The sequence below is a fragment of the Rattus norvegicus genome, chromosome 1 (assembly GCF_021556685.1).
Source record: "Rattus norvegicus strain SHRSP/BbbUtx chromosome 1, alternate assembly SHRSP_T2T, whole genome shotgun sequence".
NCBI classification, from domain to species: domain Eukaryota; kingdom Metazoa; phylum Chordata; class Mammalia; order Rodentia; family Muridae; genus Rattus; species Rattus norvegicus.
Genome location: NC_141534.1, coordinates 140,666,511 through 140,682,060, shown reverse-complemented (window position 1 = coordinate 140,682,060; position 15,550 = coordinate 140,666,511). Strand labels below are relative to the sequence as shown.

At 46.8% G+C, this 15,550-nt stretch overlaps 1 protein-coding gene across 3 annotated transcripts in view; it reads left to right on the top strand.

Annotated features, from left to right (window-relative positions):
• The window catches only part of Slco3a1 (solute carrier organic anion transporter family, member 3a1), a 282,751-nt gene that overhangs the window by 234,327 nt on the left and 32,874 nt on the right, over positions 1-15,550 (top strand). For all 3 annotated transcript variants that reach the window (XM_087598996.1, NM_177481.2, XM_087599034.1), the window contains exons 6-7: positions 3,002-3,200; positions 4,722-4,860. In XM_087598996.1, coding sequence (XP_087455122.1) covers positions 3,002-3,200; positions 4,722-4,860 — 338 coding nt within the window. The remainder of the gene's footprint in view (positions 1-3,001; positions 3,201-4,721; positions 4,861-15,550) is intronic.

The window sequence follows — 15,550 nt, the reverse complement described above, 5'->3', positions numbered from 1 at the left end:
AAGTTCTGACAGTGGCCACGGGTGTTTTGGACATGTACACACACTGGAGAAGGAGAGAGAGGAAAGCTAATAGTGACTGGGAGAAAAGGTGCTGAAATCCTGTTGTTGCCATGGTTACCATCATCACCAGGTGACACCCCCACTGTCTCAACTAGAAAATGAAACAAAGCCCAGGATGCTCTCTGGGAGTGTGCATGTTGTCACCAAGGCTTATTCACACAGATCCAATGTGCTTGCAGATCCATTCATTCTCAAAGGGGTGCCTGAATGCCATCCCTAGGGATTGGGCTGGACTGAATGGGATCTGAAGGGTGCTCCGTCCTTCTGGAAGCTTCACATTGATAAAGGATGAGAGCAAGAGACAGGATGGGTAAAAATAAACAGGGCAGCTTTAGATGGCAGGGAGAGCCATGGAAACAGGAATCCTGCTGGTGGATAGCGGGAGATGGTAACTGAGCCCAGAGCTCCTCCAGTCTAGCTGGCTAGCCTACCATGTCTCTTCCTCAACAGTGTGTGATTACAGTTGAGCCACCACCTGCCCAGGTTTACTTGACTTCTGAGATCCCAACTCTGTCCCTCTCATTTGTGTTTTATCCACTGATCCATCTCTCCTGATATTAAGTCCCCTTTCCATGTCACCAGAGAACTAGGGACTGATGAAGCCTCTTGGAAAGGGAGAAGATCAGCCAAGGAAAATTGGAAGAGTATCCTAGGAATAGAACCAAAGCATATGCAAAGGCTGTGGCACCCTGGGCATCTAGACTCTTCTAGGGAGAGAAAGTAGGAAAACTGGGTGTTGGGGTGCTCAGTGGCATGGACTGGGGATGGATGCACACAGAACAAGGTCATATCTTCATATTCATACCAAAGGCTGGAAAACTAAGCCCAGATGTCTGAAGCGTCCAGTGACACACAGGTCCTGGTCTGTTTTACATACAGGTTAGTGTCTTGGCAAGCTAAGCCTTCCTGATTATATTTTCTTACCCTAATACAAAAAATTAATTTGCATTCCCGTAGCACTTACCAGCTGGTTGATGTAGCTGATTGACCTGGGGGTCCGTTGATTGGCAGGGAGGAGGCCGAGTAGACTGGAAAATTAGCCATGCATAATCTACACAGTAGATAAATGACACTCGGTAATTTAAAGCTGAGTCATAGATGAAATGAATCCGAACAGAGCCACAGCAAACAGGCGATTGGAACAGCAGGGTCCTTTGGTTTTCTGACAACACCCTGGGTCTTTGGGAATCCTGGGAACAGGCTTCGGGTTTTCTGCCTTGGAGATAGCTCTGTGTCTGAGAGAGAGAGAGATTGAATGCTCGCCCTTTATTCACCAAGTGCTGCAGAACATAGTGACTGGTTGACACTGCTTTCTGAGGTATAGCAGACCTGGCTAAATGGTGTCCGCCTCAGATTTGTGAGCCCTTCAACCTTTGGTAAACAGCCCTGGAGCCTACCATAAGCCTTCCTTGTCCTCATGAGAAAATAAAAATTCTCAGAGTGTGTGTGTGTGTGTGTGTGTGTGTGTGTGTGTGTGTGTGTGTGTATTTACGTGTACATGCATGCATGCTTTCACATGTGTAAGTACGTGTGTGTCTGTGTTGCATGTATTTCTGTTTGCTTGTATATATTTATATATGCCTTCAAGTGTGTGAATAGAGGGTGAATGTTCATATGTTTAAGTGTGTGTCTTCCACTGACATGTGTGGTCATATGTGTGTGAGCATCATGTTGATGTCCATGTCCTCCTCAGCTACTCAGCACTTAATCTTTTGAGGCAGAATCTCTTGCTGAGCTTGGAGCTTTGCAGTTTTTACTAGTCTACCTTGTCCCAGGTATCCAATCCCTGAGTACTGAGGTTCCAGGTGCGCCACCAGGCCTGCTTGGCATTCACATGGGTTCTGGGGACCTGGTCTCCAGCCATCGTGCTGTCTCTTTACCTACTGAACCATCTCCTCCAGCAAAAACTCTTCGGTTGATCTTAAGTCCCTTGTCCAGGCCACTTCAGAAATGCACAAGGATAGTTAAGTGCCAGCCAGGGTGCTTAAGGTCCTGAGTTCCACAGCCAAAACCAAAATAAAACAACCAACCAATAAAAAAGCCAAAGGGAGGTGGTGTCTCAGAAACAGGTGCCTGAGAAATGTCACCCAAGGATATCCTCTGGCTGCTACATGACACAGGCACATATATGTGCACATGCATACAAACATTCAGAGAGGGAGGGAGGGAGGGGGGAGGGAGGGAGGGAGAGAGAAGGAGAAGGAGGAGGAGGGGAGGAGAGGGGAAAGGAGGGGAGGGGAGAGGAGAGGAGGGGAGGGAACGGGAGAGTTGAGTTCACATAGAAGTTGAACCTTGATATGCCTTGAGTCCCAACACTTGGGTAGCTGTTTAGCATTGCCAAGTGTTTTGGGCTAACCTGGTCTATAGAATAACACCAAAACACCAAAAAGGAAGGGGTGGTGGGGGAGACAAACAAAGAAATACTGATGCAGAGCTGGTATCATTGCTTCCCAATATTTAATTTCCTGGATTTCACCCTTGGTCCCCAGTGTTCTGAATTCATCTCTTGGTTGGCTGCACGTTAGCTTTGTGCACGTATGGCACCAGGTGTGGTATGCCAGCTGTGTATGGCACCAGGTGTGGTATGCCAGCTGTGTATGGCACCAGGTGTGGTATGCCAGCTGTGTATGGCACCAGGTGTGGTATGCCAGCTGTATATGGCACCAGGTGTGGTATGCCAGCTGTGTATGGCACCAGGTGTGATATGCCAGCTGTGTATGGCACCAGGTGTGATATGCCAGCTGTGTATGGCATCAGGTGTGATATGCCAGCTGTGTATACTGTGGCTCCCAACAACTGTCCCCCTTAGTTATCTGAGAGTTCTCTGGGAACAGACCTAAGACCCTCTGTGAAGACTTGAGAGTCACATGGAGACGCAGGGCCCACTGATACCCACCAGTCCCTCCTCTGCCATTCATAGTCCACTGTTCTGCTTCCTCAGGGATGACAGCAATCCCCTGTGCCTGCCTGGGCATCTTTCTGGGTGGCCTTTTGGTGAAGAAGCTGAGCCTGTCTGCTCTGGGGGCCATTCGGATGGCCATGCTGGTCAACCTGGTGTCCACAGCCTGCTACGTCTCCTTCCTCTTCCTGGGCTGTGACACAGGCCCTGTGGCCGGGGTCACTGTTCGCTATGGAAACAAGTAAGTACCTAAAGTTTTAACTTGACCCTGCCCAAGCACCCCTGGGCCACCTTCACTGTGGGTTCATAGGGAGAGCTCAGCCATGCCCAAGGCCACCTGGACTGCCCACCACAGGCTAATAGAGCCAACGTGGTCTCGAGGGATCCAGAGCAGAGGAGCACAGAGGCCTTAGTTCCTTACTCGCAGTTGTAAGACTCAGCCCGTCTTCTGGTTGTTGAGCTGTTCTCCCCCACAGCAAGACAATGAAGAGTACAGAGCAAACATTCATTCTCCAGTCCACTTGCTCTTTCTGACTTTGACTTCAGGAACGATGGGAATGAAAATGATGAGAATAAAAATAAAACCTCTATCAAAATTCTGCTCAAAATAAAAGATATCAATTTCAGTAATTCCTACATGAGTCAGAAGCCCCCATCCAGCTCACATGGTCATTATTGGGTCAGGCCCCTAGTGAACATGTTTAAACGGGAAGAGAGGGATAAAGATAAGATGGGAGGGAAGGCAGGAGGAGCAGGAACCAGCCTGTTGCTATGGCATCCCTTTTCTTAAGCCTTGATTATCTTCCTGGGACCATGGACTAGAGTCCTTATAGTGATTGATGTTCAAATGCGTTATGGGACTATATTATCTCTGTGTCCACTGTCTCTTTTCCTTATGGGACTCTGAGAGCACCCTGAGCTGAAGAGTGTAGCCCAGGACATGCTGCATTCTGGCTGCCCTTCAGGTCGCACTAACCCATCCTCAACACTCAGGCACTCATGCATCTGGACACATGATTCTCCCGGCTCAGCCTTGATTTCTCCTTTGATAAAGCTTGTGGGATTATACTGAGAACAAAAAAAAAATGATAACATAGGATTCCTCCAACAGAGCGTGATGAAAGCAGCCAGGGGTTCCCATGTTACTGTGTTATCAGGAAGCACTCTGAGCCTTAGGACACAGTAGGACATGACAGTACTGAAGTCACTTCCTTCTTCTGGGACTGCAGACTGGACTCCACCATATGTCTCTTTCCCAGCTTGTGCGCTCTTGGTAGCTGCGTCTTTTCACTGCAGAGGCAAGTGCAAAGTACCCTAGCGCTTTCCCTCTATGTCTCTGGATATTGAACCAATCAGAAGCTTACAGCCAGGCTGGGCATCCTGTATGCAGGAGTGGATGGGGTGCCCAGCAGCACAGGAGTAGTTGAAGGTAAGAACTGAATGACCCTAAGCTGAGCCCCTGCTGCCTTCAGCTCAAAGGGCACATGGTTACAAAGGCAAAAAGATCCTTCCTCTCCACTTTGGGAGGAGCCCAGAAGCCATTTAGCCAGCTACCCAGCCTAGTACTCTTTCAAGGGGTACAGACCGGACTCTCAGCAGTGGCCCTGCACAGGCCCTTGCAGGGCAGCCAGGAATAAGATGGCGGGAGAGAGTCAGGCTAGGTAAGCACCCTGGACAAGGGCACCACGAGGCCCATCGAGGCAGTGCTGTCACCAGCGTTAGCCCTGCTTCTAATGAGTCCCCTTCAACCCTTCTTTTCCAGTTCAGCACGTGGCTCGCCCCTTGACCCCTACTCTCCGTGCAACAACAACTGTGAATGCCAGACAGATTCCTTCACGCCAGTGTGCGGGGCCGATGGCATCACCTATCTGTCAGCCTGCTTCGCCGGCTGCAATAGCACGGTAATCAAAAACCTTGGGGTGCAGGGGAGAGGGTAGGCTCCAGGCAGCCACAGCTGCCCACAGGCCTCTCCGGGGCCAGAGTGCCCAGTACCGTCTTCGCCTTGCTGCAGCTGTTCCTTTGCGCTGGTCTGTCAGGAGGGCAATTGCACAGGGCAGTTCGTCAAGCCTCTAAGACACATGATGGAGCAGCTGAAAGTAAAACTCAGAGGGGACATTGTATATATTATATTATATTATATTATATTATATTATATTATATTATATTATATTGTGTGTGTGTGTGTGTGTGTGTGTGTGTGTGTGTGTGTGTGTATTATATGCAGCTGGAAAAGTGTCCGTGGCATGAGATACTCACAGAAGGAGTCATGGAATAAGGCTGTGTATAATAGTGAGATAGTGAGAGGCCCACCATGAAATTCTGTAGTAACGGGAAGGGAAGGCTGAATTAAAGCCAGAGGCCGACTGTAGCTCAGCCTCCTCCCCTCTCAGGTCCCTTCCACCTCTTGCCTCCCAACTAAGTGTCTCCCACCCACTTCTCTCTTCCCAGAGTCTTTTTTGTTTTTCTCCTCCTCCTCCACATGAATTTTTGATTTGGCCACCAGCCTGCCACCTTCCCATTCTCTGTGTGAACATCTGGTGCCGAATGACCCCCTATGCAGCCAGCTTGTTCCCGCCTCACAGGGGCCTCTGCATCTTTTCTTAGCCTGAGTCACACCGCCATTGCAGCTGTGCAGGCTGTCCTCCTTCTCTTGTTGAGACCCGTCCAGTCGTCACCTAGCTAGCCTTCCAAGACAACCCTCTTCCACCACACTTCAGCCAGAAGGATTTCTGTGACACTACAAATGACCAGCTCATGCCCTCCTGTAGGGCGCTGAGCCTGGCCCATGTCCATCCTCAACTCTCATCTCCAGATGTCTTCTTCCGCCCTAGGTGGCTGTTCAGGTTTCTCTCTGCAGTTTTCTTTTGTACTTCTCTCTTCAGTTGGACAAATCTCATGGACCCCCCCAATACCCTATTCCAGTGTGTGCTACTCCAAAATGATCCCTCATTTCTCCCGTCGGAGTTCTTGACTTGGAGTCTTTGGGTACCTGCTCCTTCCCGGATATATTTGTCTCTTTCACGGTAGCCATCTTCTGGAAGTGTCTGTCTTTGATCCTTGGGTTCCTTTAACTAGGGACACTATTGCCCCAGACGCACTTCATAATTTCTCATACAGTGCACAGATGGGAAGGAAAAGACAACAGCCGTGGGGACTTCTTTCAGGGAGGTAATGCAGTCATTTATTTCCTCCCCACCTAGCCTCCTGCATCTTAAGGAGCAGCAGTTCCCTGAAAGAAAAAAAAAATGAATCATTTGTTTTCATTTTCAAAGACTTCATTTTTGCTTGCTTTTAAGATTTAGATTCCTGGCCAGTTATTAACATTTTCTATAAAGGAAATAAATCACCACAGATTGGGGGCTGGGAGGACCCGATTTCATAAACTAGATGATAATGCAATTTCTTTATGTGAGTGGAAGTAAATATTAAAAGGGGGTTGGGACCTGGAGAACGGTTCAAATAAAAACACAAGCTATTATTTCTCATAAGAACATACTTCCTTGACATTTTAATATCCAGAAAGTTCTGCTAATAGTTCGTTTCAGCCACTGTCCTATGATGAAAACCTAAGTGACCCAAAGAGGCCAAGTCCTGAGACCCAAGTCCTGAGACCCAAGTCCTGAGACCCAGGAGGCCTTTTCTCTAGGGCGCACTGAGCCAACCCTGCAGCCTCGGCACTCCCTGTGGATCTTGCAGGGATAGAGGTCTGTTGAGTGCAGTCTCTCCAGGCCCCGTTGTTCCCTTGCTGAAACTGAAGAGCTAGAGGAACTCACTCTGAGGCAGAAGGCTAGGACTGGCTTTGGGACATGACGCCTATTCCCCAGACACAAACTCTCCATTCTAACATGGAGCTTCACCTTGCCTACCAGGGTAGTCATGGGATTCCACTCTTTCCCCACTGAGACGATCCTCTGGGTGGCCCTGATTCCAGCTGCCATAGGAAGGACCTGAAGATAAGAGTCCTGCTCATAGTACATGGGGCCCTTGTAGTAGTTGAGTCAAACAAACAAACAAACAACAACAAAAAAAAAACGCTGCAGACTTTTCCAGAACTTCACGCTGAGAGACTGTGTCAGGCCAAGTAATGAGTCCTCCCTACTTCACTCCTGGCATGTGAGTACTTGGCCTGGAGTCAAGGGGAACCTTGGGATGACATCCAAAAAGAGCAAAAGGCAATTTGAGTCTCTAGACTCTGCAGCAGTATTTTGAAGAAATGCCAAACAAAGGCTTACATTCCTTACTCCCCTTCCCCTCCCTTCCCACTTCTCTCTTTTTAGCATTTTTTTCCTTCTGGGTCTCTAGGTACTCAGTATAATTCTTACCTACATAAAGGGGCCCCCTGTCCCTCCCTCCGGTTTTCCAGGTTCTTCCCCTATCTCTAGAGAGCTAGCTGACTCTGTGTGGGCTCAGCCCTTCCCTTAAGTTTCCTGGGCTCTGATGGCTCTGTCTGTATCTCTGCCTGTGCTCTTCCACAGGAACCCTCCTCCACACCCCCGTGTCAGCTCACGAGGATCACACAGAAAGAGTGTGGAGAAATTCCGGGACCTTCTGAGCCAAACTCAGGATCTTTCTCTCCACTCTGCCACTTATCTTCAGGATGCCCACCATTTTTCTACAACTGTCTTCCTTCGTGCACACTACCCACATGTACTACACTGAGCCTTCATGTCTGCCCTAGCTGCCTCTCCAGACTCAATCTCTCTTCTCATCCCAGACTCCTACCCAGCCTCGTGTTACGTGAAACTCTCCCAACAGCCAAGTTCTTTGCCCCTGGAGCTGTGCAGTGCCATTCCTTTCATATAGAAGAGTCTCCCCTGTGTATGTGAGTCCCGTCTTGTCTTCCCACTGGGGCTCAGCCTCTCTTTACCCTTTCCCTGCCTCCTACAGAGCTGTCTCCTACCTCAGCACTATTTCAAGACACTGTTCATGTCCTTCCAATTTCTACCTCTCTTGTTCTCACCTGGCAAGCGGTAGAGCCCATCTGTCCCAATGGCTCATTTACTTAGGCATCTCTGTCCCTCACAAGGGACAGAAATGAGGCTGTGTTATAGACATTTGCCCCAGAGAGCCAGACAGAGCTCCAGGTAAAGCCCCAGAGTTCTTAAATGTCCCTGAGTGATCCTATGCAACCTTAATCAGGTAATTCCACAGGTTAACACTCCTGGGCAACAGCTGGCCAGCAGATAGACAACATGGTTTTAATTTCAAGGTGCATTCTTATCCTTCTTCAAGTCTCTCTCTCTCTCTCTCTCTCTCTCTCTCTCTCTCTCTCTCTCTCTCTCTCTCCCTTTCTCCCTCTCTCCCTCTCTCCCTCTTCTCTCCCTCTCTTACTCTCCCCCTTTCTTACTCTCTCCCTCTCTCCCCACCCCCCCTCACACATATATATGAGAGAGAGAGAGAGAGAGAGAGAGAGAGAGAGAGAGAGAGAGAGAGAGAGAAATATACATATCAGGGCCCATGGAAAGTCTACCCCAGACCTGCATTAGATGCAATCAAGTCAACCAACCAGATCACTGAGATGCTAATGAAACACAGTAAACATCAGGTGTCCCTATCTTTGATGTCTTAGTTGGGATTTTTTTATTTGTTAATTTTCTTCCTTCATTTCTCAAGCGATAATAGTGGAAGTTCCTGGCCCACATTTGCCGTTGTGTTTCTAAATCCTGTCATTGCCTGTGGTGAGGGGGGCGGGGGGAATGACAAAAAGATGGAGTTAATTTTATCAGCCTCCTTTGGTGTGAATATATTGCTCAGATTGTTTGCATACCTTTCACTTTCAGAAGTAATTATTCAAGCAGAAAGCGTGTGTGTGTGTGTGTGTGTGTGTGTGTGTGTGTGTTATGCCGGAAGTCAAGTCCATCCGATGGACTGAATAATTGACTCTGGAGAAAAACAGCTTTTATTAACCACCAATAGGTTAAAAGTCAACACAGACCAAGCACAGCAGTTTGTAAGGTGTAAATGACAGATGACTGGTCTACCCCCTTCCAGGGCATATAATATTTACCAAGCGCTGTTTGAGCAAAGCATCCAGTGCGTCTGTAGCAAGGAGAAGGGTTCTGTTCTGGGGCTTACTGGGAACTGGTGATTCCACCTTGCACTATAGCTACATTTGAGAATCCCTGAGGACGTCCACAATGGAGGGTCTGAGCCCTACTTAAGAGATTCTTCCCCCTTGTTTTTAAGGAATTTTTATATGATTTTTTTAAGGCTCCCAAGTGTTCCTAGTATGTGAACAGATTGGAAACCACTATGGTAATAGACTGTTTCTACACCCTGAGGATGTTTTGAGGTAGGCAACACTTTCTCCTTAGGAGCTGTCCTGGGCACCATGAGATGTTTAGCTACATCCTTGAGTTTTATTCACACAGCCTTCAACTTCAACTAACAATCACAGATGTCCTGAGACACGGCCAGGTGTCCCTGGAGACACGACACTATAGCCCTAGTTGAGGCATGTTCTGAGATCTCCAGCCTCTGAGCTACTGCTGAGCTAATGCCCTCTCTCCCTCACGAGCCAGAGTGTTGGAAATGCCCTGTCAGCCTGTGCAGCCCAAGCTGCTGCTGCATGCTGATTATGCAAGCACACTCTAAGAACGAATTTCTCGTGGCCAAGCCATATTCTATCAAGCATTTAGCGTGGAGGTTTTGTGTGTGATTTTAGGTCTAGGCCTCTGCAGGAATGCTGGAAGGTAGCCAATAGGCACTGATTAGTCAAGACATGGCTGGTGCTTCCTTATTCTCTATATAGTCACAGTCCTTAGCAATAGACGCCCTCGCACCTCAACCGCTCTTCTTTGTAGGTTTCCCTGTGTGATTCCACAGACTTGAGTTGAACAAAGCTTCTTCTACAGCACGGCCAGATCCCTAACACCGATTTAACACTCTGTGCTTGTCCCAGTAACAGCTTGTTAGAGAGACCTTGGGAACACTACAGTAAAGCCATGCTAGAGTTTGACCCAACTGTGACGCCTGTGATATATCCCAGACCCTGTACTAGGCGTCTCGGATGTGAGATGGATTAGATCCAAGGCCTGTATTTGCCGTAAAATCCACCATGTTGTTATCTAGATGCTTGTATGAGAAGGTATCAGAAAAGCAAAACTCAGTCCAGCTTTATAGTTCACATATAGAACACATCAGAAAACCATGGACCCATGGAAGAAGAATCTTCCAGTAAGGAAAAAGAAAAGTGGAAAAAAGATGCATGGCTTTTTTTATCTCGTCACTTTGTTCCAAGTCTCATTTTTGTGGGGTTTGTTGGGAGGGGGGTTATTTGAAAGAGAGAGAGGAAAAAAAACATAAAGTTGAGTAGGTGAGCAGTTAGGAAGCTTCTGGAAGGAGTTGGGGGAGGGGCAAACATGATTAAAATGTGAATAGTTTTAAGAAATATGTATGTAAATAAATAAAAGTTAGTCCTAAAAATATGTGTAAAAACAAGTAATGAAAAAGAGGCCATAAACTTGAAAGGGAGTAAGGAAGGACTTAAGGGAGGGCTTGGAGGAAGGAAATGGAGAAGGAAATGATGTCATTATGCTATAATCCCACAAAATAAATAAATACTTTGAAAAGGAAAAGATGGGGACCCTGATGAGATATTGAGTCAGTAATGTAGCTGTGTCATGCAAACATATGGGTCTGACTTCAGTATCCCAGAACCCATGTAAACAGAGGAACATGGTAGTGTTACCCATAATTCCAGGGCTAGGGAAGAGAGGGCAGAGGCAGGAAGATCTTTGAGGAACCAAGTCGGTGAGCACAAGGTTCAGTGAGAGGCCCTGTCTCAAAACCATAAGGAAAGTTGAGAGTGATTGAGGAAGACGGTCAGTGTTGACCTATAAGTGCATACATGTGTACATACGAGCACACACACACACACACACACACACACACACACACAGCTGGATGCATGTACCTCATGTACCTCTAACTGGAAATTAAGACAGTCGTTTTGTTAATTTCTTCCAGATTTTCTACATATTTTGGAATTGTCCTCAAATAACCACACATTGCTTTTCCAATCAGAAAAAGCTTTATTTTTAAATTCCAACATTAAAAGGATGTTAAATAGAAATATATTTAAATATGAGGAAGTGGCTAGGTAGACCAGTTGGTGTCCTCGTGATGCTTACTTCCTAGGGTATAAATTAGCTCTGTGTGAGACCAGGTAGAAGGAGGCAGGGCATTTACCCCAGGGCAGGCTGTTACTGTGGTGGGCAAGCCTGGAAAGACATTCCTGCATACCTGGGGAACACTGAGGTTATGATCAGTAAGAAGATATTTTCCTAACTTGCACCAAGCTTGAGTACATAATAATAATATTTTTAAATATCAACAATAAAAGTGTTTAGATTTTGAACCAGTGTGACAGGATTTAACATCTGCAGACAGAATGCAGGAGGGTGAGACACAGAGCCTGGGGACCTCTTGACTTGTGGTGGCATCCTTCCCTTTAATGCTATTCTCTATGTACTACGTATGATGGTAGATCCAGAGTGGACCATCCTGTTCCCCAAAGAGCAGCCCCTTGGCAGCTCCAGCAGGAGGCCCCTGCCTCTGCTGGTCCATGCGACAGACACAGTAGATGGGGGTCTTACTTTCTCCTTGGCACCTTTTCTCCTGGCCTTTATCTTCCCGCTGCTGACCTCACAAGCAAAGCGGAGGAGGGAGTATCTTTCTTCCTTCAGTGTTTCAGATGTCTCTGCTGAGTCTGGTGGGAGGTCACTAGGGTTGTTCATAATGAGGAACAAGGTCTTTGCCTGGAAATACCAGCTTGGTTTTTCTTCCTAATGTCCTAATAATGAAGCATAAAGGACTGGTGACATGACCCCCAGCACACAGGGACATTTCTCAGAGTGACAGCATCTTCCTCTGCCTAGGTTCCTTCATATACCCCCTCTGCGGCTTGTTACTGCATTTGTAGTTGACACTATACACCTCATTATTACCTAAAATAGTATAATACATTAATTTGAAAAAATGAAGGTCTCCCAGGCAGAATCAGAGAGAGCCTGGCTTATGATGACACTCACACTGCAAAAATCCCCCCTGACCAGAAAGGAGGGAACAATCACATCTTCCTAGTATCTTAATGCTTCCAGAATAACAAGGCTGGCCTCGTGCCTCTCGTATTTTACTGCAACATTTTTTTTTCTTACCACCAATGGCATCGTCCCTCCCACACCACGCCCTTACAAAAGTAATCTGTCAACCTGGGAATCTATTTCTTCAGTCCCATTCATAAGAAATGACCCATCAGTCCTGAGTGATGGGAGGAAGAAAACAGAAGCAACTTCATTTGCTGAGATTTGTAAAACACGGCTGATGGGTGTCTTGTTCTTGTAGGATGAGCTGTCAAAATAGCATGCTTGCCATTTTCTTCATCAGAAAAAAAAAAACCCACTTCCAAGACCCAGGGAGTAATTGTTCTGCATTTCTGGCCTCCAGCTTTTATTGTGATTGTTTGTTCCTGCCTTGCGTGTGACAGCAACGTTTCTCAGTTGCTGTCAGCGGCGGTGTGGAATCACAAAGCAACTTGGAGACATGAGCTAGTTTACATTCATTGATTTCTGCTTTTGGTTTTGTTGTTTTTTATTGGTATGGAGTGTTTTGATTCTTAAAATAGATATTACATTTACAAGTTTTGAAATCACCATGTAGAAAGACACACCATGAGACTTTGCCTCTCTTCCCCTGCCCTCCCTTCACCCATGCCTTAATGTGCCAGTGGCCATGTCATTGTGCAGGCGCGCAGCTGAGTGTCCCTTATCTGAAATTCCTTTATGGTAATTTAGGATTTAGGATTCTTACAAGTGTTATAACCTCATAGGATCCTAGTAAAACTTGATCAAGGAAAAATGCTTCGTGGGCTGGGGAGATGCTACAATGGATAAGAACACAGGCCACGTAAGCATAGGGACCTGAAGTTCAATGCCCAGAGCACATGGCAGAACAGAGAGCATGGTAGATGTCTGTAACCCTAGTGCCACAGCAATGGGGCTGAGGTTCAGCGAGAGACTCTGTCTCAAGGTATTGAGGTTCAGATTGATAGAACAGGACACCTGATGTTCTCTTCTGACTTCTGCATACATGTGCATGGACACATGTACTCACAGACACAGCACTCTCTCTCCCTCTCACTCTCTCTCTCTCTCTCTCTCTCTTTCTCTCTCACACACACACACACACTCACACACACACACATACTCTCACACACATACTCTCACACACACTCTCACACACATACTCTCTCACACACACTCACACACATACTCTCACACATACTCTCTCACACACATAATCTCACACACACTCTCACACACATACTCTCTCACACACACTCACACACACATACTTTCTCTCACACACACACTCATTAACACACACACTCACACACATACTCTCTCACACACACATACACATACTCTCTCACACACTCACACACACACATTCACATACACTCACTCACACACACACAATCTACAAGGGCCTCAGAGAGCCTTGGAGATGCTGAACACACTGCATTTTGGTTGGTTGTGGCCTGTCCCATGAAGTCAAGTGAGTGATATGATTCATGTCAATGGTCAGAACGTTTTGGATTTTGGCATTCTGTATTTCACATATTCATACATTCTTACAGATGTTCTGTATACCTATAAGACCCTACTTCATTCCTGTGGTTTAGATTTTTTTCTTTTTTTCAGAGCTGGGGACCGAACCCAGGGCCTTGCGCTTGCTAGGCAAGCGCTCTACCACTGAGCTAAATCCCCAACCCCGTGGTTTAGATTTTTAGGTAAGGGCTTATGTTGGACCTTGTTCAGTCATACAGAAAAGGGTACATTTTTGCAGCTATACAGTCGTCTAAATGTTGAGTCTGTTAAAACAGAATAGTTAAATATTCAGATAGTCATCCATTCTCACAAGCCACGGTTACTTTATATTATGCATCCATCAGTTTGGGCCTGGGCAGGCCTATCTCCTGGGTAAGTTCCTGTGAAATTTGCAAGCCTTCTGACATCAACAAGCTTGTCGAGCCTTCTCTATGAGCAGAGTGCCCTCTCATTATCCACATGGAGGATGGCAGGGTACTTTAATGACAGGAAATCTAGATACTGGCACCTTACATTGTGACAGCAGACAGAGAATTCAATTCTCTGAAGACAACAGGGACTACATTCCTTCCCAGAAAAGAATCATACTATGGGAAGAAAAGGGGGTTAAAACCCAATCCTCATTGGGCAAAAGAGCTTACACCTTGTAATCCAGTACTGGGAAAGAAGAAACTATATAGTAAGTTTGAGACTAGCACAGGACACTTGAAAGAAAGACAGAGGGAGGAAGAGAGGGAGGGAGGGACGGGGGAAGGGAGGGAGGGACGGAGGGACGGAGGGACGGAGGGAGGGAAAGAAACGGAAAGAGAGAACTCAGTCCCTAGCCAGGTTGGGAATCACAAATGAACTGGGAATCTAGATACTTTCTTAGTCTTAACCACACAGGACGTGCCGTAGAGAGCTCTAGAGTACACACCTATCATTCAGTCCATAGGATGTTCCAGAAGCATCTTTAGTTTGCACAGGACACAGGATGGAAGAGTATGCATCTGACCTCCTTTATTAGACTAAGGTGAACCATTTTCTCATACTTGACCTTTCTCTCTTCTCCGACTTCCTTCTGTCTAGAACTCCAAAGTGTTGGAGGGCTCCTACTAAGTTCCCTATGAATACTATCTGGAGGGGCATCCCCAGCCTCCTGTCTTTGAGAGGATAGAATAAAGCCCCACTGGTAAAAATCATCTGCTTCAAATATGCACCCTTGGAAAGGTAAAGCCAGATGTGCTCACCCACAGTTTGTCCTGCCTCATTTGAGCCTTAGTGAAGAGTCTCCTAACAGCCCTGTGAATCCACACTCATCCTAGTTCTTTAGCTCCAGATCTTCATCTTCAGCCACCTAACCATGAATGAGCTTGTACTCTCAGGACACCCCAGATTCGCTGCCAGAAACCCTGCAGGGAGGCCCCATGCCAGGAGGCCACTGCTCCTTCCTCAAGTCCAACCAATTCACCAAACAGAAAAGCATAACCATCTGTTCTTGCTCTGATGTCCTGGTTTCTAAACCCTTCTTACCCTTCTGAACCATTTTCACATGAAGTAGACCCAGTCAATTCTTGTCTAGATCCTTTGGAAAGATTCCAACCATTTCTGTCCTTCCATCTTTAATGGCAGTAAGAGAGCATCCTCACTGGCCCTGTGCTGGTCTCCAGCATCCCTTTCTGTGTACAGCCTGTGCCTGCCTCCCCCATTCTATTCAGGGTGCTATGTTAAAATACCATCGACAGAGTTACTTATAAACTACAGTAACTTCTTTCATATAATCTTGGAAGCCCGGAAGTCCAAGATCAAGACACTGGCAGATTTGCTGCACAGTGAGGACTGCTATCTGGTTTCCAAATGGCATCTCGTTCTTGCATCCTCGTGTATTTGAAGAGATATGACAGCTCTCTGGGCTATCATTTATAAAAATACTCATTCATGTGGATTCTACTTTCATGACTTCATCACCCTGCCCACCTGATGGCTTTATCCTCTTCCTCGG